Raw genomic sequence first — 23206 nt, 5'->3', positions numbered from 1 at the left:
GAAAATAATGTGCAGCAGAGGTCAACAGGAATCACATGCCACTCACAATAAAAAAAAAAAAAAAAAACGACCATGAAGATTCCTTTGCTGAGGGCAGTTTTATTCATGTCAGGCCACACACTGACTTTAACAATAACTAAGGCTCATCGCGCAGGCGGCATCGATAAAAGGTGATCTGGGGCGCTCTGGGGGGCTTGGTCGGTGCACCTGGGGGCCAGCGGGGTGACTTGCAGCATCCCCTTGGTGTCCTAGGTGGCTGGGGATGTGGTCGTCGTCCCCGGGGCGGCCTACTGCCGGTGCTGCTTCTATTCCGGGTCCTTCTGGCCTGGGGTCCGGTTCGGCGCGGCTCTGGCTGTCTGTTGGGTGTGGGCCTTGGCTTCTCTGCTGGGGTCTCGAGCGGGGGGCTCTCTGGACCCTCCCCTTGGAGGGTTTGATGCGGTAGTGGGGGGTGGCTGTTGACGGGGGGCCTTGGGGTTGCGGTTGGTGGTGGGGTGCGCTGGGTCCTCGGCTCCTTGTGTATGTGGGGGGCCGTGGCCGCCTCTCGGCTTGGGATCTTTGAGGCGTCTGGGGGGCTGCTCGGCGGTGGGGGAGGTGGCCCGGGGCTCCCTGGCCCCCGCTCTTTCTGCTGGCCTAGCTGCATCTACGGGTCCGGGGCAGCGCTTGGGTTTGCAATTGAGTAACTTTTTTGGGTACTTGTACTTTTTTTAGTATATTTCTAAATCAGTCATTCTACTTGAGTGAAACTTGAACCGACTATGTGAGGTACTGATGCTAATCACTGCTTTACTTGAGCTACGTTTTTCTAACTAGCAATAACATCGTGAGAGACAGGTTGTTCCTACTGATTAGGTAGCATTTTTGAGTTCCTTGAAAAGCGCTATATATAAATGTATGTATTATTAGTTTACTGCCAGTGTTGCTAGAGTTTTGACCACCTTGGAATAAAGCAAAGTGGTGCCAAAAACCTCTACTTGGCATTTAAGATTCATCAGGATGCCAATAGTTATAAAATGTTGAAAGATTTACAGCATGTGCCTAAACTTTTCAAGGTGTTGCAACAAGGTCTCATTGCTATAAGCCATAATACCCGTCATACCAAGTATGCATGGGCAGGTGCCATGTGAATTAATATTTACTTTAAAAAATAATACATTTTACAGTGTTAAAGTAATATTCTATGACAGGGGTGTAAAATATGGAGCAGTTTGATCTCAACGAGCCACAGATTTTAGGAAGGAAAAAAGACCAAATTCGACATTATTGTGCCTTAGTTTGCACTTCCATGTATAAATGATATATAAGTATGTAAGTCACCATCAATATCAAAGCAAAACAAATGACAAGTATCAGTCCCTGCAGGATCTTCATTTGAAAAATCCTTCATTTTGTGACAAATTGTTGTTTAATTTCAGGGGATTTTGTTTGAAATTGCAGGATTTCAGAAAATTAAAGGTTTATTTCCATAATTTCTGATTAAAACTGACTGTAGTTGTGTGTTAATAGGCACTGACAATTTGCAAATATCGTGGCTTTTCATTAAATTTGTCAATTTGGAGGGACTGAGGTATTTACAACTTAATTAGTAGGTATTTTTACACAATGAATAATGTTTTCTCTATCATTTTGACTTTCTCCTGTGGGCCGAGTTGGATGCTCTTAAGCAGTGGTTCCCAAACTAGGGTATGTGTACCCCTAGGGGTACTTGAACACATCTCAGGAGGTACACAGAAACATATGTCAGTTTATTTCTTAACATTATAGACTTTTTTTTTTTTTTACATGCACACAGATTTTTTTTTCTCATCCATCAATAATAATTTCTAAAATACACCAAAAGGTGAAGTTCAAATTCCAAAATGAGCAATACATCAGAAACAAATGAATAAAAAAGCCTGAATTCAAGGTTAATGTTGGCTATACACAGGAAAGAGTTTAAATCAGCCTGCGGACACAAATAAATAATGTATAACATGAGCTAAGAAGTACTTGCGATAAGAAATAAAGGCTATGGGGTACATATAAAGTTTGGGAAACACTGCTCTAAAAGGCCAGATTCGACCCCTGGACTTTGACAGGATTCCTACAGATTTAGTCAAATTAAATTCAAGACTTGTTACCATTTATTTTGAAATATGAGACTATTTACAATCATAAAATCCTACTTATTATGTGTTAAAATTCAAGGCTTTTGAAACATTGATTAAAGACATTTTATAATGGTTTTGCTACAGTGATATACATCCCTTTAGCCTCATTCAGAGGGTCAAAGTTGAACAAGTTCTGTTTCCTCCCTCCTTTGTTATTCCACATTTTGTAAAAAGTCAGCTCCAAAAGGGCAAGTTGGATTATTCTCACTACTTGACGTCACCTAGCGGAAACTCCTCCTCCTGACAGTCCTTGCTCCTCCTACCCTCTAAGAATGTGAGCTCCTCCCTCTCAAACTACCTCCCAGCTAAAATCAACATGATTTAATATAGAATATATATTGTACTTTATTGTCATATATGAAAAGCTACATACACAAAGTGTTCTGGGCATTTAACCCCTTCCTGAGGAGCAGTGGGCAGCAACAGTGCAGCAACCAGAGCGGTTCCATTTTTAGTACCCGTTATATCACCTCGTATCTCCTTTGACATGATCTGACGTGTTTGTGAACCAATGCGATGCAGCGGTTGGACAAAACAGTGGACTATCACCATGAATGGACTATTCCTGTAATAAGCAGTGGAGAGGATGACAAGAAAGTGACGTAGCAGCTCCGGTGAGTGTTTGAAGCAGCTGACTCAGCTGATTGACTCTGCTGCTGCTGCCGCGCACACACCCTGAAACAGTGTTTGTCTGACTCACAATCACAATAGCCACTTAAATATCCATAAATGTAGATGGGTGAAAAATTGCATAATACTGGACCTTTAAGACTTTGGATTTTGACACATGTTCTTTATAGTACACACTTATGCATAGTAACACCTTACCTCAAACTTGGATATGGTGACCAAACCTGTTAAGAAGTCTAAGGATACTAAATTGAAAACTATAAATAGGATTAGGTTAGGACATGTCAGTGTTGTGACATGTTACAAAGTTTACTCATGTGTACGTATGTAATAATGACCATTTAGTATATAGGCCCACAGTAGGTTCCTCCTTATTTTAGCTTTAACACCAGCTGGTGGTTATATTTCATACGATCTTTCCAGTGTAAATGTGTACATGTTAACACAAGTACCGATAGAGGTGTATGATGGTATGAGCGAGGTTATCGTCTCAGCATGTAGGCTTTAGTGTGTGATGTAGTCCATACTTTGAGCTGTTTGAACGGGAATAGGTGTAATTTCAAAAAAGCAGTGAGGTGGAACTCTGCCAGTGTTTGAGTTGGAAGAAAAGACAGGGATAGCAAGAGCAAGCAAGACTGCAGGAATGACTTTGTCACTTGCACACTAAGCTCTGCCTGGGAGGACACAGTGCACGTGCTTCAGTGGTCCATGCATGTGTTTTAAAGGAGTTTTTAAGTTTTTCCTAATAACTGTTTTTTTTCCACTTATAAATCAGTGTACTTAGCCAGAGAATGTTATACAAACATAAAAGTATCCATATTAACATTGCCGTCAGGCTGTCCTTCACAAAAACAAAAGTGGTTGTCAGCTTTTGTGTATTTTGTGTGGCTCGGAGTGTATGAGAGAGTGTGCGTCTTAATGAAAACAAAGCTATGCTGCTGACTGTGGCAAATTTCTGCTCTGCTTCACAGGTTGAATTTCCAATTAGACTGAGCTACTCTGGTGTATCAAAGACCTGCAGCACCTATGCGGCTCTAAGAAGACAGGAGCATGCTCATGCCAGCCGAGCACACACACACGCCCTGATAAATAGAGATAGATTTACTGTCAAGTACAAATATTTACTAAGGAACAAGGGAGCCCTCGGGTTGAAAGACAGAGAAGTGCAGGAGGGAGACACACAAAGGGCCAGGTAAGAGAAAGAGATGGGGCCACAGGAATGGTCTGCTACACGCTGAGATGCTTTAAAACACACACACATATAACATGTTTTTAAAAGACATGCACACTATCTGAATGTTGAGAGCATATACTGTACATTTTTCAGTCTGGTCGCACACATCCACACCTTTCCTACATTATAAGGACAGACTGTATTTCCTTAGTGACTCCAGGCCATTTTCACTGACTTCACAGTAAAGAAGAGCATTCAACTGGTCCTGTCTCGCCTTAAAGTGCTACTGACTCACTGTAATACTCCCAAAGGACAAACTGCTTTGTTGATGATGTAACGACTTAGTCAGGCACTGTCTTTCCACTTATGAACGTTAAGATGGGTTTTCTCAGTGGGAATGCAACTGTTCCATCACTAAGTTACCACCTGTGAACAAAAAAGCAACCACATGATTCCATCACAGCCACTATAGCAATGAGTTGTTACGTGCCGTAGTGTGTGGTACGGAGGCTGAAATGCATGGTCGCTTCGCAGCATGGATTTGTCATTAAAACCGACGTCACAGTCTACAGAGCTGCTCAGCAGCCGGAGAAAGTGCGTAAACAAAAATAGGAAGAAGAGTTGGAACAACCTTGGTGACATTGACAAAGTGAAAAAGTTTTCTAAGCAACATCCGACACCATGAGAGGCTCCTCGGAAGAAGCTATTGTGATGAAAGTTGAGGGTAGTGTTTCCCTGCCCCTAACCCAGGAAGTCCTGAGTCAGTCCCTCCAGGATTTTGCGGGCAATTTCTGTGATTGTTATGACTATGGACTTTATATTTTTTTAAGCGCACTGAGATGACGTTGTAATTTGCTCTATATAAATAAAGTTGAATTCAATTCAATTAAAATGCCTGATTTTGCGACAGCTTTAAAAAAAAATGTGGCAAAAGTTGCATCATTTTGAGGCTTTATTATTTTCTACAACTTTGCCTAAACTGGTCAATTTGCCAAAAAACTTGATTGCCTCAGCATTTCAAATGAGCTCCTTAAATTCCAGTTTTCACACTACCGAAAAGGACAACTTTGTTTTTCTTCACCTCAGCTGTGAAGATGCTGAGTTTCATCTCGGAAATGTTTATTTTTTGCCAATGTCTGTCTGATCGCAGTGGGCGGGGCCTCCGAACATGGAATATTTGAGGGCGTAAAAATGTTAATGACAATAAAATTCAGCCACTACATTTATCAACACCCGTACATTTATACGCTGGGATTGGTCAGATATAAATATTTCATGAGTCCCACTTTGGTCCTGTCGTACGACACAACGTGCTCTCAGATTTGCACCCGTTTTCATGCAAAGTTAATAAATGAGGGCCCTCGAGTGTGGTGGAGGACTGCTTGTTAGTCTGTGTCTGTGCTTGGTGTGTGTGCACTTTCTGGTTTCAGGTGTATTAAAGGGATCCTGCACTGTTTTTACAAATGTGGCCTAAAACCTTTGAAATGTCCTTATTAGAATATCTATGCTTAACAAAAGGCATTATTTAGCATCACATTTATTTATTTATTTAATCAGGCACTTTCTCAACCATTTGTCAGCCAACCACCGGGGGTTGAAAGCATGGTTAAGGCTTCATTAAGCTGCCTCAATAAGAAGTGAGTGACCCTTTAGCGAAAGCTTTGAGTCACTGCAAGCTGTAATTGTTTCCAATGAGTTGCATTTGGTGATAACTCTGTAATAGTGCATTTATTCAGTTCGCCATTGGTAGATTTTAAATTCTTGGGTTAATTTTTTGATAGTATAGTTATTATTTAAAGCTTTATTTTGCACTGTAAACTGTTCACATGTTTGTGTCAAAGTAGTGCAATAAAAATACATATTTTTTCCCGAACATGATAAATAATCATGATTATAAAATCGTGATTACAATATTGATCAAAATAATTGTGATTATGATTTTGGCCATAATCATGCAGCCCTATTCCCGGGTTCCACTTGTATAATCTTTCTTAGTCCTGGCCCCTCCCACACTGTGGTCGAGACAAAACAGAGTCACTATCTTCAAACTAATGAACAGGGGCCTCATGTACAAAAGGTACGTACACCCAAAAACGTGCGTACGTCAAAATCCACAGCAAAATCCTGATGTTCAGAAACTGGAGTGAGCGTTGAAATATGCTGTATTTTACGTCAAGTCCTGAGGTGGCGTACGTACATTTCTACATAGTTGATGCTTTAAATTCTAAGGATTTATTAAACACACCACCAAAATAATACAATACATTCACACATTCACCTCTGAGATGCTGTTAACCTGTATCATTTACACGTGTGTGTGTGTGTGTGTGTGTGTGTGTGTGTGTGTGTGTGTGTGTGTGTGTGTGTGTGTCAGTGACTCACATCAGGTTGAAATGCGTGTGTCTCACGCCCAATGTGTGAGACTTGAGAGCTTTGCTAGTATATCAGTGTGAGCGCGGCTGCTCAGACGGCCCTCCCCCCGCTCCGGTCTAACCCTCTGTCCGGTGTAACCCACACTGATTCCACAGCGATTTCAAAATAAAATGAAAAGAAACGTTTTGAAACATAATCACCAAATAAGGAACAGTCAAAAAGTATGTTTCCTCAAAAGAGAAGTCCACAGGAACCCAAAACTTGTGAAAGCGCCTTCAACTATCTTCCTCTCTCTCACTATGTGTGCACGCACGTCTGGTGCGTGCTCACATAGCTACTCAAGCTCTTCAGGCTCTGGCCGCACACGTGAATCTAGCTCGTCCCTGTGATTGGTTCTGGCAAGCACCGCAGCAGAGCTTTGCAGTGATTGGCTCTGTAGCATTAAAGTACAAACAAATGTGACATCGCACTAGCAAGTATGAGCTCTGACCACCAGAGATATTTAAGACACAGACACAGACACACAGACAGATAGACAGACAGAGATTCCTTGCTTTTATAGAGAAAAAAAGATTAGTAGTAGTATTTTCCCTCTCTTCCTGAATCTGCTTCCCACTTCTTAAAACACCCACAGTCAAGCATTCAGCGACCTGTGTGTGTCTATATTAATGTTTATATTAAGCACAGATTTAAACATCTGAATTTTTACGAGCATACGCCTGTCTCTGAATTGAGATGTACAATTTTTTCACACCATTTTATACCCAAGTCTTTGTACATGAGGCCCAGGACATTTTGTCCTCTGCACTGCTCAGCCTAGAGAACAATTCTCCGTGCAGCCACTGAGTTTTATGTAGAACTCGGTACATTAAATAAGGCCTGCTGTGTGACTCTCCCTGACTAACAAGCTACTAAAGGCTGCACATTTCCACTGTTATGAAAGTTATAAACAATCTGCTGCTGCAGAAACAATAAAAATAGAAAGTGACACTGTTGACACTTTTATCCAACAGCTTTAGCTGTACTGATTTAACACATAAGTTCTCAAGCCTCACTGTAAAGCATTATGCTAGAACACTGACTGTTAGCATATTGCATGCAATTTGCAAAAAAGCACAATACAATACAAAAATCAATACATGCAAACAAAAATATCTTGAAATTTAATTGACTAATGCCTAATGTGGCACCTGAAGAGCTTTATGTAAACATTTATATTGGTGCATTAAGTAAAAGGGGGTATGGTGTGTTCAAATCTAGCCAAAATACAACACAAAACATAGACTGATGAGGTTATAAACCCACAACTCTTTTCTTTAAGTGAACCTGTATAAAGTTGTAAAAACTCCAGGGATTCTTCTTTCAACTTAATAATAAATTGCATTAAAGGTCTTTAACCAGATTAATGATGCCATGCCTATTATGGCTCAAGTATTCAAAAAGACTCATGCAGGCATTTGTTCAATGTGATATAAGTCTTATGTGCAGATACAACTCGGTTGTTATAGAAACTAGAATGTGCCTTACCTTTATTATGTCTGCTTGCCAGGTGGTAAGCTCTGGACCTGTACTGTATGTATGTTTGACTGTAGATGCTGTCCAGATCCTGTCTCCACGTGTCAGGGTTCAGGGTTTTGAGAAGCTGCTCCACTGTGTCGAAGGCAGCAATGGTTCTGTCTAAATCCTCCAGTGAAAAAGGAACTTCCTGTGTGACTGGAGCAGGCACTTCCCTTACACCAAAGTCCTGCATGGGGCAAATGTTAAGAAAGTACAAAAAGAAACAATTAACTTCTGAAATGAAACAACCAGCATTTTTCATTACCCAATAGTTCATTGGAACGCTGTAAAGATGCATTAAACCATTGGTGTCAAACTAATAGGTTTGATCTCAAGTGTGGTTGACCAGTAAAAAACACCATACAAAATAAAGTTGTCATTATTAGGGAACATGGTCAAGTTATCCATGTGCCTTTGTAAAGAAATACAATTTACCGATTGAAATCCATAAAATTCAGCGCTTTAGGTTGGGCAGGCTGGATTGATTAGCATTTTGCTGCTATCTACTGTTCACTTCTGGGCTTTGGTTTTGTGCGATGTCTGTTAATCTTACTAAAACAGTGAGACCTTAGGAAATTGCAATTATTTCTCACAAATGTAGCTGACCCAATCTGATTTGAAATGCAAGGCTAAAGTTTACAAAATACAATATACGGTAAATTGCAAATGACACCTTGTAATACTAAGTATTGTACCAGAGGAATACTTTAGGAGCAGCCGTTCACGTGACGGGAGTATAGCCTGAAGAAGTGTAGTGATGGAAACCCTGTGTAATGTGCTTCACTGAAGATAAATGATTGTATCCTAGTGACTGCGGCATAAGCAACCCTTGATGTATAAACGACCTTGAATCTAAAGCTAATAATGCTACGCGTCACTGATGCGTGTAAAGCACAGGCTTTTTCTGATTCCCTCTAAGCTATCGGTATTTTTTTAAGTATCCAACATACAATACCTTAAGGGGCCTGCACTTGTTTCATGTATGAACCATTGCTTTCAGTGCTACTGGGGATTTGGATAATTATATCAAAAATGTAATTAAACTGTTTTAAGACAAATCTGGATGAGAATATTTCTTATTTTATTTAGTGTTGCTAAAAGAAAACTCATTAATACATTTCAATAAATTAAAAATATGTTACCATAAAGCTACAAAAAGTGCAGTTGAGGGTACAATGAGAAGAAGAAGTGGCAGCATAACACAGATGTTTCTGGGATTATGCGCAGCTCGCTCACTGCTGTAGGCTATTTATCTAGATGGAAAACAGGAGCAATCAAACTGTTATGCCATTTAAAGCTATGATACCAGTGACCTTAACTGACTCACTCAACAGTAACTTCATTAATGTCAAAGAATGAGCACAGGCAAGTAGAACATTCAGTTTTATCACAAAAAACACACCTTGAGGCTAACATATCTATGTTTTATATAAGCGCTCAATACATTGTAACATTAGAAGGAACAGAAACCTAGAATAATGTAATCACATCTTTGTTTTGGATTAATGCCGGTTAGTAAAGTGACTAGAGTAATAGCTATAAACTGTGCAGCACAACAGTTGCATGCATTGTATTGGAATTATGTACTGTATCGTTGAATCGATACTTCATAAAAACGTTATTTTCCATACAAACCATTCTATTGTAAAGACAATGATCAATAAAACATCTTTTAAAAGCGAGTTTGAATTTTTTTTTTTTTTTTTTAATAATTTTAGAAACCAAATTTTTCATAGTTTTGTTTTATAATTTAAATTCTAAAAGAAGAAAACTAACCATTCATTATATAGAGTAGGAAACATAACATAAATCCAAGCCAAAACACAAACAGCAGCTTTGAATATAAAGTAGAGGAAGCCCTACAGAAGCCACAGAGTGTATGTATGCATAGAGAAACATACACACTCCTCCCACATACCAATATGAGTTTAAGCAGAAAATCTCCTTTACAGTCCAGCGCACACTAATTACCATGATCGCACATTACAAGGAGCACCATAACTCTTACACACAGACATACACACAAGTTACACTAATTACATGTACTCATAAAAACATTAGTCTAAGGAAGCATGTCATTTTACATGTCAAGCTTCATGCATTATGAAGTACATGCATGAATGTGTGGGTGTGTGATGGCCTATGAAAATGGTTCGTATGTCACAATTATTAGTATAACCTGCATTGTCCTGCGACCAAAAATGCTTGTTTGTGTGTGTGGTATTAAAGCAATGAAGCAGGCATGCGGCATTGGTTTGCACTGCAGATAAATAGTTAGGAAAAACAAAGCACAGGTTTTATGATGCTGAGAGTTGTTAGACATAAAATTGTCCAAAGCGGGTGATGAGTCCCTACCCTGACATTTCATTTATTACAGCACAAACCTATTAAATATGTACTTATTTCATTGATTTATACAATGTAACAGCTGGTTTGGGTTTGTGATTTATGTGTTGGGAGTTTAACAACTAGTAACATAACATAACTAAAAGTGTGTTTCTGTTTATAGTTGAAGTGCTGGTGTGCAGGACTCACCGCCATGGGCATTGTGACAGCCTCCCAGTTGCTTTTGGATGCAGGCAGAGGAGAGTTATGCTGCAAAAACAAAACACAAACAATTAAACTCAACTATAAAAATAAAACACAATTCATTCACACAACAGACTGGGAGCTAAGCTACATCTGCAGCTATAGCTGATGCATTGCATACAGCCCCTCCAACACCTACCAAATCCATTCATGCAGTCACATTTATATTCTGGGATTGACGTTTCAAATTGGCAAATGTCCATAGCATGAGGATTGAGGCTTTTTCAGTATTTTGTTTGTTCTTTTACTTTCCAATGTTTCGCTACAAACAGAAAACGCAGTTGGTTCCACCAAACAGAACATTAAGCATCAATGTCAGAAGCAGTGAAGTTTAATTTCAAATTTCATGGAATCTTATCATCATGCAAAGACCTTTTCTGTTTCCACATGAGATTGGATTTGTAACTGTGAAGTTAAAAGGAAATACACATTTTCAATCAATATTTTTTGCACGTTTCAACTTAATGTGTTTGTCCTCAGGCTCCAAAACATAACAACACACCAAACTACATTTTTAGTGAACGTTTGGGGTTTCTGTTATCAGGGAAGTATTGGATAAAGTTTTTAATGTTGCTTTTTGCTACATTAAGCAACTCAGATTTCTCATGTTTGTGTTTAAATACTCACATCTGGACTTTATAAATAGCTAGAGCTTGAGTAACTTACAAGAACTGAACTAGTTAACATTCAGTGTTTCAGCAAGATGTCCAAAAATTTCCTGAAGTTGGTCGCAGCATTTCTTGGACGTGTGAAAGCTTAATCACACACGGAAAACATTCTAGGAGATATAAACTTCTGCTCTTTTAACATTTAAATACAGACAAAGATGCAAACATTACGACACAAACACGTACACTTACACAGCATATCTAATATCAGCTGCTATCAAACCCTCAATTTATTCTTACACTGTTTCCATTTTCTTTTTGATTATAGGCGCTTTACATCATCACTGACTCATCCATTGACTAAATTAGGTGAAGAGGAACCAACTTACATACATTATTTTATGATTTTGTCAAAGTAATATTTTCATGTATTTATTTAATTTTGTTTGCAATATATTCCTCTATTTTTATTGTTTGTATTATGTACCAAATTTCCTACTCTATATTCCTTCACCGTTTTGGAAATATTTTTTTCCTGGTTATTTTTGTATTTATTTATTTCTGTAATTATTTCCATTTTCACTTTATTTGTACCAATGTGCTTGTACCTGTTGCACTACCTATCACACATTCCTTTCATGTTAGCTTTGCACTGTTTGTATCCATTAAATTAAACAAGGAAGTCAAGTTTACTTTTAACTCATTGACACATTTTCAACATTGGTATTTTACATTAATTATTTTTTTCGGAGATATTTGTGGTTACTTCTACTGCTTGAATAATTTTCTGATGCATGCTTCACGGCTCTGCAATTGGTGGCAACAGACGTAATGAGGAATCTAGAATTTGTGGTTAACTTCTAATTTTCTTTTCATCCACAAAGAATATAAGCATGTCAGTCACTATTATATGTGCTGATGTATCCATTGTTCTTTGCAAAGTTTTCACTAAATGTCAAAAACTAAGAGTAGTGTTTATTTGACTTAACACTTCATACTATTGTCAAATGTAAAACTTTAAGCCAGTGTTTCTCAGATGAGGGTATGCGATGGCACTACTACTACTTGAGGGAGAGAAAGTGGAAAAAAAACAAATAAAGTGTCAGTCTTTACCACCACAGGTGTGAGAAGACCGGAAATGATAAAAAATTGAGCATCGCCATAGTTCAGGCAGGCACGGATGAAGGGGCTGGACTAGCTTGACTTCCATCAGTAGCTGTTAACAACTGACAACATCCATTCCTTAATCAGTTAATCATCCAGCTGATCATGTTCTATGCTTCCCATTGGTTAGAGTTGGTCTCAGCGCTGCATTTAAACCAACACACCCACTTCCGCATGCTTCGTCTGCAAACGCCTCGCAACCCACCCCAACCCCAGCTCCGCCTCTTCTGTCTAATTAAACACTGTCTTTGTTGCCATCTAAACATCTGTGCTTCTGTTCCAGGGGGTCCTGCTGACTGTTCTCTCTGTCATTTCCTCTCCATGTAGCTCATGGAAAAGAGAAAGGGAGATCCATTCGCTTTGGGCTTCCACGCAGCTGCTAGAAAGGGCAGAGAGGTCCCAGAACAGAGCCTTGCCGCCAAATATAAAATGCATGCTAAATAAAGCTATTTTCAAACTGATCCTGACTAAACTATAGAAATAAATCTTTTTAGGAGCCACTAAATCAGTGTTTTTTAACCTTGAAGTCAGAATCCCATGTGGGGTTGCCTGGAGTTTAAATGTGGTTGCATGAAATTTCAGAAAAAGATCTAACGTCATCCTTGACAGTACTCTATCATTCACTTCTCATATCAATAACATCACACGGTCTGCATACTTTCACCTCCGAAATATAAACCGCCTCCGCTCATCTCTCACACCTCACACTCTGCCATACTTGTTCACACATTCACCTCCCGTCTAGATTATGGTAATTCCCTCCTGTTCGGTCTCCCCCACAAAACCCTTCATAAACTTCAACTTGTCTAGAACTCAGCAGCCAGGATCATCACAAGGACCCCCGTTACTCACCATATCAGCAACTCCACTGGTTCTATTTCATAAAATTTTTTGAGATGTCCACTATGGAATACACTCCCATCTGTAGCCCTCAGATGCATTTTTTTCAATCTGCCAATCTGGACAGACTTGCTTTTTTGTGGACCACACCAGGTCAAAAGAAGACAGCGCTTACCTTACCTCCGCTTGGTTGGCGCCGTCCCGGTTCAACGCCACACCACGGTCTCGAACCTCCGGGCCAGGGAACACCAGCCGACAGCTCGGCTCCAACGCTGCCCCCTAAGTTCCTGACAGTCCGGCGCACGTTGGACCACCTCGCGGGCGCTCACACTCCAGTGGACTGACCAGCTCCGCTTGACACCACACCACGGTCCCAAGTTTCCAGACGCCAGCTCACAGCTGTTGGCTCGAGCCCAATGCTGCCCTTGACACCTCCGGTCCACCTTCTCCGTGCGGGCGTTTACACAACAGTGGACGACCTGTCTCCACACTTGATGCCACACCACGGTATTCAAGCTCCCGAGCGGTAGAACACCAGCTGGCTGCTCGGATCCAACGCTGCTCTTGACGTCCTTCGACAGTCCGGTGCACGTTGGCCCGCGTCACGGCTACCACACCTGCTAGCCGCGTGGTAACATCAAGCTATCCACCGGTTCTCTCTGCCTGCGTACATCCAGAATTCACCCTATTCTGGATGTACGTGCCCTGAACAGGTATCTCAGGAAATACTGGTTCGGGAGCATGCCTTCCTGCCACGCCGGGTGCGACAGAGTGTTTTTCACGTCTGTTGATCTGGATGATGCATATTTCCTCATCCTAGGCCAGATCTTGGGTTTCACGCACGGTGAACCCATGAGCACCGTCATGTCCAGAAAGGTGGTCTCCATGGATGCCAGCCTGACAGGCTTGGGTGGTGTTCACATGGGCTTATCTGTGAGGGGTTGCTGAAATGCGAACCTCCAGCACTATCACATTAATTATTTGGAGCTCTCAGCTGTGTTCCTCTCACTGAAGCGCTTCCTTCCGTCTCTCATGGGGCTTCATGTCCTGGTGAGGACGGACAATACCACGTCTGTGGTGTACGTCAATCACCAGGGTGGGTTGCGCTCCCATCCGTTGCAAATGCTGGCACGGAAACTGATCCTGTAGACCGTCATGAGACAGATTAGTTTAACCCTACTGATGATGTGTTGTTGCAATAGTAACCCTACATCTGTGGTCGTCTCCTTTCACTGAGGGCAACGCACATCCTATGGCTCCTGAACATAAGTGTAGACCTGTCCAGAGGTGCGCCGATGTACGAGGAGTGGATGTTACACCCGGAGGTGGTGGAACAGTTGTGGGCCCATTATGGATGGGCTGAGGTGGACCTGTTCGCCGCGGGGAAAACGCGGAGTGAGCAATGTTTTACTTCTTGCGCAGCACAGATGCTCCCCTTGGCATAGACGCATTAGCACACGGTTCCCTGCACTCGCTTCTTTTACGAATTGCCCCCGTTGGCCCTGATACCCCCAACTCTGTCCAGGGTGAGGGATCACGGCCATGCACTGATCCTGGTGACTCCACATTGGCCTGCCAAGCACTGGCTGGCGGAGATTTACCAGTTGCTGTGAGCTCGTCCCAGGCAGTTCCCGTTGCGCAGGGACCTGCTGTCACAGGCGAGGGGCTTGATTTTCCACCCGCACCCAGCACGCCTGGTCCTGTGAGCTTGGCCCCTGAGTGCCACTTTCTGTCAGCCGTGGGACTCTCACTGAGTGTGATCTCTTTATGATTGTGAAGTGGAGGTTTTTTGAGGGATAGTGTCTCCAGAGGAAACATGTCCCCTTTCAGTGCCTGGTGGGAGTTCCTGCAGAACCTGATTGACAAGCGCAAAGCCTTTTCCACTGTGAAAGTGTATTTGGCTGCGATTCCGGCCTGTCATGTAGGCTTTGGGAAAAAAAACGGCAAGCCAGCACCCACTGATCTGCCGGTATATGAAGGGACAGCGCAGGCTCCTCCCTGTGTCCAGATCACTGGTACCACCGTGGGATCTGGCTGTGGTTCTGGCGGGACTTAAACATCTTCCTTTCGAACCGCTGGGGGAGACTGGCTTGAAGTTTGCCTCTCTAAAGGCTGTTTTGTTACTGGCTCTGGTGTCAGCTAAGTGGGTCAGCGACATTCATGCGCTCTCAGTGCACCCGTCATGCGATCAGCTCTTCCCAGGCGATGTGAGGATGATTGTGAAGCCCAAAGCGGCGGCGAGTTGGACCTCACCTCTCACATTTGTCAAGGTACCCATAACTTTATGTTATTTCTAAACAAAATGTTGCAGTCGGACAAAGGGGGTATTTAGATTGAAAAATAAGAGAAAGTACTTGATCCAAAAATGTTTGAGAACCACTGCCTTAAGCAATAGTGTAATATTCACGAGAGGTAAAATAAATAATTAATAGGGCTATCTTATTGCCAGTTGTAGTTTAGTGGAGAGCTGCTCTTTCAAACCTCCATTCTGCACTATTGAACAATATAGTGTGGTTGAGGATTAAGTGTGTGGTTAGTGTTGGGGAAGGTGAGAGCATTTCCTTGTTGACTTTTAGCCCTAGCCTGTGGCTCGAAGGACACTTAAGAAGATTCTGGATGAATCACACTGCCCATGCTTTTTGCCATGTCAGCAAAGTGTGTGTGGGAGCTAGTTTTTAGGTTAGACCTCTAAATATACTTTCTGCATGTAGCAGTCAGACTTTTCTTTAAGATGTGAAGCAAAGAAAGGCAGTACTTAATAGGATAATGTAACGCCACAATAGCCAAACAAACACCACAATAGACAAACAAACGCCACAATAGACAAACAAAAATACATTTTTGCTGGCACTAAATTTGTCACTTATTTATGAAATAACCCCGAAAATGTTAATATCAATACCCCTCACTGAAAAGTTCCACTGCGAATGATAAGTTACAATATTTGGAAAAAGATTAAGCATAACAACTCTTCATGAACTCTGTGACACAAGTGATGAGCAAGGCCACTTACTGTAATTACCACACTGTTTCCTCAGTGTTTTAGTTTCTGAGGTGTTGAAAAAGCTTTGTTTAGACATTAGTTAAACCCAGTTTTTTAATTTACCAATTCAAACTAAATGTGCACTTGACTTTCTTTTATATGGATACCTCTTCCAAAAACCAATAAGGGTTTTAAGCAAATCACATCTATACTTCAATTCCATGGCAACTAAATCCCTGAATCATCAAGTAAAATCTAAAATCCTGTTGACAAGGTGAAGTAAGATGCATCAATGTCCATGGTTTTATATTTGTAGTTGTATCTTAATAGTTGTTAATTTAAGATTGTGTAAAGTGGACAAAGGTATACATTTATTTGGCATGGAAGCTGTGATGGTATTATCGTAACTTTATGTATACCATAAAATCCCGCTAGTTTGTGTTTTACTTGTGCTTTTCTCTTATAATCCATCACACCATTTATAAACTTGCATCCCTGGAGCAGGCAGTGATGATACTGAACTGTCTCCCAAACTTTAGTTCAGATTTATGTCTTTAATTTGTATTGGGCCCAACTGGCTAAAGGCTTACAAGCTAATTGCTCGCTGAAGACATTAGAGTTGGCTTCTGGTAGAATAAACTCCACTGAATGAAATACTTGATTTTTATTTATATATTTTTACCTTTTAATTTATAATAATTGCTTGGATTTTCTCAGCAGAAACTCAAAGCAGACAGAGATGATTTCTTCACAGCTACCTTTTAGGAAATCTGACGCGAACATACCTTTACCACTGACAAATCCATTCATATACAGTATTTATGAGTCACTCCATCTAATTATCTAATGAAAAGCCAATGACTGAGTTGTCAAAAGGCTCACTATCTTATGTGGTATACCAATTTTAATGCCAATGAAAATCTGACTGTAGCTGTGTTTTCATTACAGATTTTCACAAAATAAAAGTGATATTTCTAACTGTCGACAAAGTATAATTGTGCCTTGAACGTGTTTCCATTGAAGGTTATTTTGGGCAGGAGCCTCGTAACTTCCGTGAAATCTCATGCCGCGAGACTTTGCTGCAGGAAGATGGACGCTCAGAACCTCTTTATAACACTGTATTCCTTTGTTGTTTCACGTCTAATGTTTACACGTACCGCGCCATGTTTTTTCGAAGAGAAATGGTCAGTGACCAAGTACGTCACGTTCTGTATTTGCAGAAAAGGTATTTTCGTAGTGCTTTTGCGATACATTTCAATATCGAAAGTGTAAAAACTAATTAGCAATATTTGTGTTTGTTTTTTTCGAAATCCAGGTGTTTCTATTACCAGTTTTTATTAGAGATGTCCCGATACAACTTTTTCATTTCCGATATGATACCGATATTGCAGCCTTGCGTATCGGCGATCTGATTTCAACATGAATCATACATCCTTTTTTTTTTTTTTTTTTAAATAAAGAGATAATAATGACTTATTTTGTAGTGTGGAATGTTAGAAAAGGCTTGATCAATGATGTTACTCAAACAGAGAACAATAGTCAGCAACAGTAGGTTTGGGAAAAACTGACCCATTTATTATTAACTAATTGGTTACATAATTTTTAACCTCCAACATTATATCTACAGTATTCTATAAATGAATAAAATAAATAAAAAATCAAATAAAAACATCGGAAAATCTGGAAATTTGAATCCGATATCCGAATTTCGTTTTTAGGCTAATATCGGACCAATATCCAGTATCGATATCGGATCGTGACACCCCTAGTTTTTATTGCGCTATTAAATTTTGCGCATTTCCAAAGGTAATGGAAATGCGCTAATGATCACATCAAAACACAATTACTCTACTTGGTTTAGCTTTTTGTCTAAAACAAACCTCAACACCTCAAAGTAAAGGCAGTGATTAAACACAGTAACATTTAAGTGGACTCTGACAGCAAAGGATACGTGCGATAAATACATTATTTTACTGTGCTTTCAGTGCATTCACTTATCGGTTTTTCTTCTTCTCTTTATTTCGTCAACTTTAGTCCCTTACCAACGCCGTTGGCTACCTGTCACGCTCTTTCTCTCAGCTGAGGCTGTTTTAGTCATTAGCAGACACGCTGATACCATCGGAGGCACCTGTTCTCTCCTTCCAAAGCTGCCTCTCCTCATTCTCTCCCTGCGTCGCTCTCATTTGCTCTCCTGCGTTTTGCCTCCCCTCCTCTCCTCTTCCTTCTTATCTGTACGACAGGTCTGGAGAGAACAAATTAGACCTGCTAAATTAAGCCCCACACTGTAAGAATATGTTTATACAAGACGGAGAGACACAAACACACAGCAGCTCTTTGAAAATAGGGGGAAAAACTGATCAAATAAGATAAACCTCAAGAGTTAGGTTTTCTTTTAAAGTAGGGAGGTGGGATTGTATGACCAGAGGGGAAATAACACAAAGTTGAAGAGGCAAGAATGACAGCAGTGAGGCTGGGAGGAGGCGATAAGAAACGTGTTCATGCCATGGTAGAATGCAGGTTGGCACATTTATGTAAACACTTCTTTGTAAAGTGTTTCTTGAAATGTTGTTGATTTGTCAGGTTCAATGTGGTGGAACTGCCATGTTTCTAAGTGGGTTAAGAGCTTCTTTTTAAAAAATATACATTTCAGTTTTCACCAAACCTCACAGCTTGTACAGTTATGTTATTGCCTTTGAATGTACATTCAGTGAGAGAGCTCGGTTTTATTTTTTGGCCAGTGCAGAAAAAAAACAGTATTATTATCTTTTAAATGATTTTTGATTTTATTCTAAATGTGCTCATCCACTTACTGTATGTCAGGTTTGATCACAGCCTGCACCCTGTTCCCTCCAGGTAATAATGTTAAATTTTCTGATTTCTCTACTTTCATTTAAAAGAAACATCTTGAAATGTCACTCCATGTCCGTTTTATTCTCCTTTACCTCTCTGATTAGTGGCCAGGAGGACATATTCTAAAGAGAGTCAAACTCTTTCTTCTCTTTGACAGAATGACACAGTTAATCTCCTTAGCTAATGGTGTGACACCCTTTGAAGACGAAGTTTTTTTTTGCCCTCCTACCTATCCATCTCTTTACATTCTCATTCCTCTCAATAGTTGTCTACAGGTATGAGAGAAAAACTCTTTGGCTAATACATTGTGTCCTATAACTGATTATAACATTATTTAATCTGCCCTCTCATCGTTACTCATTCTTCTTCTCCTGTCTTTTGGTCTCCTCCTTTATTGAGGGCTGTGAGTGCAGCTACTTTAACAGGAAATGATAGCTTGGTGTTGGTTTGGAAAGTGGAGGAGTTGGGCCCTTACCAGCAGTGAGTAGTAAGCTTTGAATCCTGGTTTTGCGACAAAGTAATCATCTGACTTGAAGGTGACTCTGAGTGTGTGAGTTTTGGAGTTGAGACTCGACGGAGCTTTCTTTCCACACCAGCGGCCCCAGATTATGGTGCTTGTCTCTGATTGGTCCTCCACTTCAACAAAGTCGTATCTGGAGAGTGAAAGAGAGATTGAAAAAAACAAAAAAAACAATGTATGGTGTTAAAATACAAAGGATATACATTTCAATTAAGTAGAAAGTCTAGAGAGTTAGTGTGGTTGTACATCCATTCATTAGAAAGCAGCAGCTAATAGATGCACAAATTAACATTATTGTTCTCTTTGTCACGTTTAACAATTACAAATAAGCAGTAGAATAAATGCACCTGTGTAAGAGTTGTTTAGTTTGCTTTTAATTTTAAAGCTCTCTGATACATGTATTTATATGTGTCCAAATCTAACAAATGAGTGATTAGGGCTGAGTGATATATTGCGATTTAAGATGTATCGAGTTTTCTTTTTTGGTGAAATAGAAAATGACAATATCGTCTATATCGAGAGATATCTATATTTTCTTAACTTTATTTATACAATCACACAGTACAAATCACATCATAGAATTATTTAATATTATTCATAGAGTGCAGTCACACAGTGTCCTTCTTTACAATTTTTACATATTTCTGAGATATATATTGTTATATCTTATATTAAAATACTAGAACTAATACTTCTCAGAACATGAAAAGCTTAGTTAGATGTATCGCTGAGTGCGTTCTAACTCAGACCTTCTCCTCAACAAGCCACACTACAGAACTAACTCACACGTGCTGTCCCTTAGAGGAGAAAAAGCCAAAAGTGGCACATATTGATCAGCTGTAATAAATGTGCCTATGTGGCATTTTCAGCAAATTGAACCCATAATTGTCTTCCTGGTAAGGCTTTATTAAGTTAAGATTTATATCGTATTTTGCAGTTTTGAGAAAAAAGTATTGAGATCTGAGTTTTGTTTCACATCGCCCAGCCCTATGAGTGAAGCTTATTTAGACATTGCCATTCGTTACTATTTTCAAAAACAATTTTGTAACTCTAATATCAGATACCAAAAAAAAATTAGTAATTTGTCACAGAGTTGCGGTGAAGTGAGTAATGACACTGGTCGTCCCTAAAATGGGCCTGTGGAAAACATTCACCAAAATGCAGTAGGGCGACAAACTGCATTAAGTGCCTAACAGTGTGGGTCATCTGTCTTGGCTTTCAGCTGTAAACTGTGCTTGGGTGAAGTACAACCATAATGAATCAGCTCTGAAAGCAAACCATATTGACCAGCTTGTTTGACTGAGTGAGAGACATGACTGGCACATATGATCATTTTAAAATAACTCCATGTTGAACTTCTTAATTTTCTAAGTAGTACTTGTTTTGATGAAAATGCACATTTGCTTTATTTATAGAACTGCAGCAGAGCATTTGACAGTCGGAATGAATACTTCCTCCAAGTTTACAGTAGGCTTTTCTCTGTGTAATCTACTGTAGTTTGTTTTTATATTGCAAATTCAAGTTTGAAAAATAAATAACTTTTTTAAATTATTTATTTTTTTATTTCATTTTTTTTTCACCACAGTTTTTTCAGACTTTTTCGCATTCTGTCTTTGTTTACATGTGTTTACCCTTTGAGTAGGCTATGTGTGTGTGCCACAGGCATGTTTAATTTTTTATTCGCACTATGCTGAGATGCTAAGGGAAGAGTTTATTATTTTTTAATTGTAATGTTATATGTTGTAAAATATGTAGTTATCTGATTTCTTGATCATAAAATTGAAGCTACTGTGAATTTGCTGTTGCACTTTTGCTCAAACCTGTGTTAAAGCTTGAAATTGTTGAATGACAGAGAATCATTCACTTTTTATTTTAACTCTTGAGGACAATCACAGCAATAAAGTTGCACTTTTGACAATATATCTGATGTCTGCAGTCATTTTTTAAATTCATTGAAAAATCAAGTCCAAACTCAAATTTTTCTTTAAAAAAATCAGAGCTTTTTTATTTAGGCAAAGTTGCCTGGCCCTAGTTTGTACCCTGCCTTGCTCATTATTTAGTGTCGATCATTGGTGTTAAACGTATCCAGGGGCCACATAAGGTCCAGTTCAGTCTCAAATGGGCCGAATCAGATTTTTGTGTGTCAGTATTTTGCTTTTAAGATGATTCTTTTTGATGTGTAAGTAGTCATTTATATCAGTTTATGTCAACATAGGCACAATGTGGTAAAATTCTTGTTCTTTTCTTTGATAAAACTGCTTGATGTCATGGTTTGTAGTTTGTTTGTGTTTAGACCTTGAGGTCCTCTTTTAGTTATGCCTCTTTAAACTAGTCTTAGTTTATTTACTTGATTTCTTTCTTGTGTTAATTCTTGTGTATTTGTGTTTGTGTCTCCACCTCCCAATGATGTCAGTGTGTTTGATTGATTAGTTCCCTCAGGTATAGCTCATTACCAATCAAGCCTCCCTCACTATTTAGCTGAGTGTTTGGACATAGAATGGATGTTGGTTCATTTTTGTTTCACATCTTTGCTCTGGCTCTAACACGTTGTGTTTCTCCCTGTCTCCAGTCTTCTCCATACACTGTCTTTATTTTTTTTGTAGTTTGCAAAACTTCGATTTTTAGGAATTAAATGGTTACTGGCACAACTCCTGCCTCCTTTGTCTGCATCAACATCCTCCAACATTACCAGCCCTGACACTTGGATTCATCTGGTTTGGCCCATTTGATATCAAACTGGGTTGAATATTGGCCCAGAGAAAAAATGAGTGACATTTCAGGAATAATGCTTTCGATGTAATTTTCACTTTGAGCAAAAATGAATTGGATGCTGCGGGCTTTGAGTTTGACACTAGTGGTATAGATCAGTGGGTGTATAACAATTTTGGCTCAAGTACCCCCTATTATTTCTGAATCCAAGTACCCCCTTTGTCCAACTATAACATTTTGCTTAGAAATAAAAACAACTATAGAGCATAATGATGGAATTAACATTTTGTAAATAAGTGGAAAGAAAGAGTATTTAGTTCAGTGGTTCCCAACTTTTTTTGGATCGTGACCCCATTTCTTCACCCTAAACCCCAAACCCCACCATAACAATAATTCAAAAAATTCAAAAATCTGTTTCATTTTTTTCAGAAATTTCAGACAGCCCAACATGGGGTTCCGACCCCAAGGTTGAAAAACACTGATTTAGTGGCTCCTGAATAGATTTATTTCTATAGTTTTTATCATTTCTGGTCTTGTCATGCCTGGGGTGGGACCAAGACTGACACTTTATTTGTTAATTTTCCACTCTCTCTCTCTCTTTCTCACTCTCTCCCAAGTATCCCCTGTAGTGCCATCGAGTATCCCTAGGTGTACACGTACCCCCATTTGAGAAGCACCGATACAGTAGTCCCTCGCTATAACGCGGTTCGTCTTTTGCGGGCTCGGTGTTTCGCAGATTTTTTTTACAGTGCAATTTTGGATGCATTTTTTACAGCGTGTAAACGCGCATTGTGTTCTGCGTCCCGGTTGGCTAATGCTGCGTTCACCCACCAGCGACACATCTAACTCAATGATTCACCTCCACGCCAAATCCTTCCTAGTCCCGTCCCGGTTCTAAAGGCTGTGTCATACAGCTCCAGGTGGTCACACACAGCTTCTACTCCATGGTTAAATGGGTGAACAGACCGATGTTTGTGTTGACGGCCTGACGTCATCATCAACAAAGACTCTGATCGCGTTCGGCATCAATGAGCTGATCGCTTGCTCTGTGACTGCTGTATG

General features: G+C 39.9%; 1 protein-coding gene across 3 annotated transcripts in view; it reads right to left on the bottom strand.

Moving 5' to 3' along the window:
* The window catches only part of pdgfd (platelet derived growth factor d), a 136212-nt gene that overhangs the window by 8583 nt on the left and 104423 nt on the right, over positions 1–23206 (bottom strand). For all 3 annotated transcript variants that reach the window (XM_028465544.1, XM_028465542.1, XM_028465543.1), the window contains exons 3-5: positions 19391–19568; positions 10417–10476; positions 7852–8068 (exon numbers count right to left, since the gene is read on the bottom strand). In XM_028465544.1, the coding sequence (XP_028321345.1) occupies positions 7852–8068; positions 10417–10476; positions 19391–19568 (455 nt within the window). The remainder of the gene's footprint in view (positions 1–7851; positions 8069–10416; positions 10477–19390; positions 19569–23206) is intronic.

This window comes from Gouania willdenowi, chromosome 13, assembly GCF_900634775.1.
Source record: "Gouania willdenowi chromosome 13, fGouWil2.1, whole genome shotgun sequence".
In the NCBI taxonomy this organism is placed as follows: Eukaryota; Metazoa; Chordata; class Actinopteri; order Blenniiformes; family Gobiesocidae; genus Gouania; species Gouania willdenowi.
The sequence above is the reverse complement of the archived record's forward strand: the minus strand, read 5'-3'. Positions and strand labels throughout refer to the sequence as shown.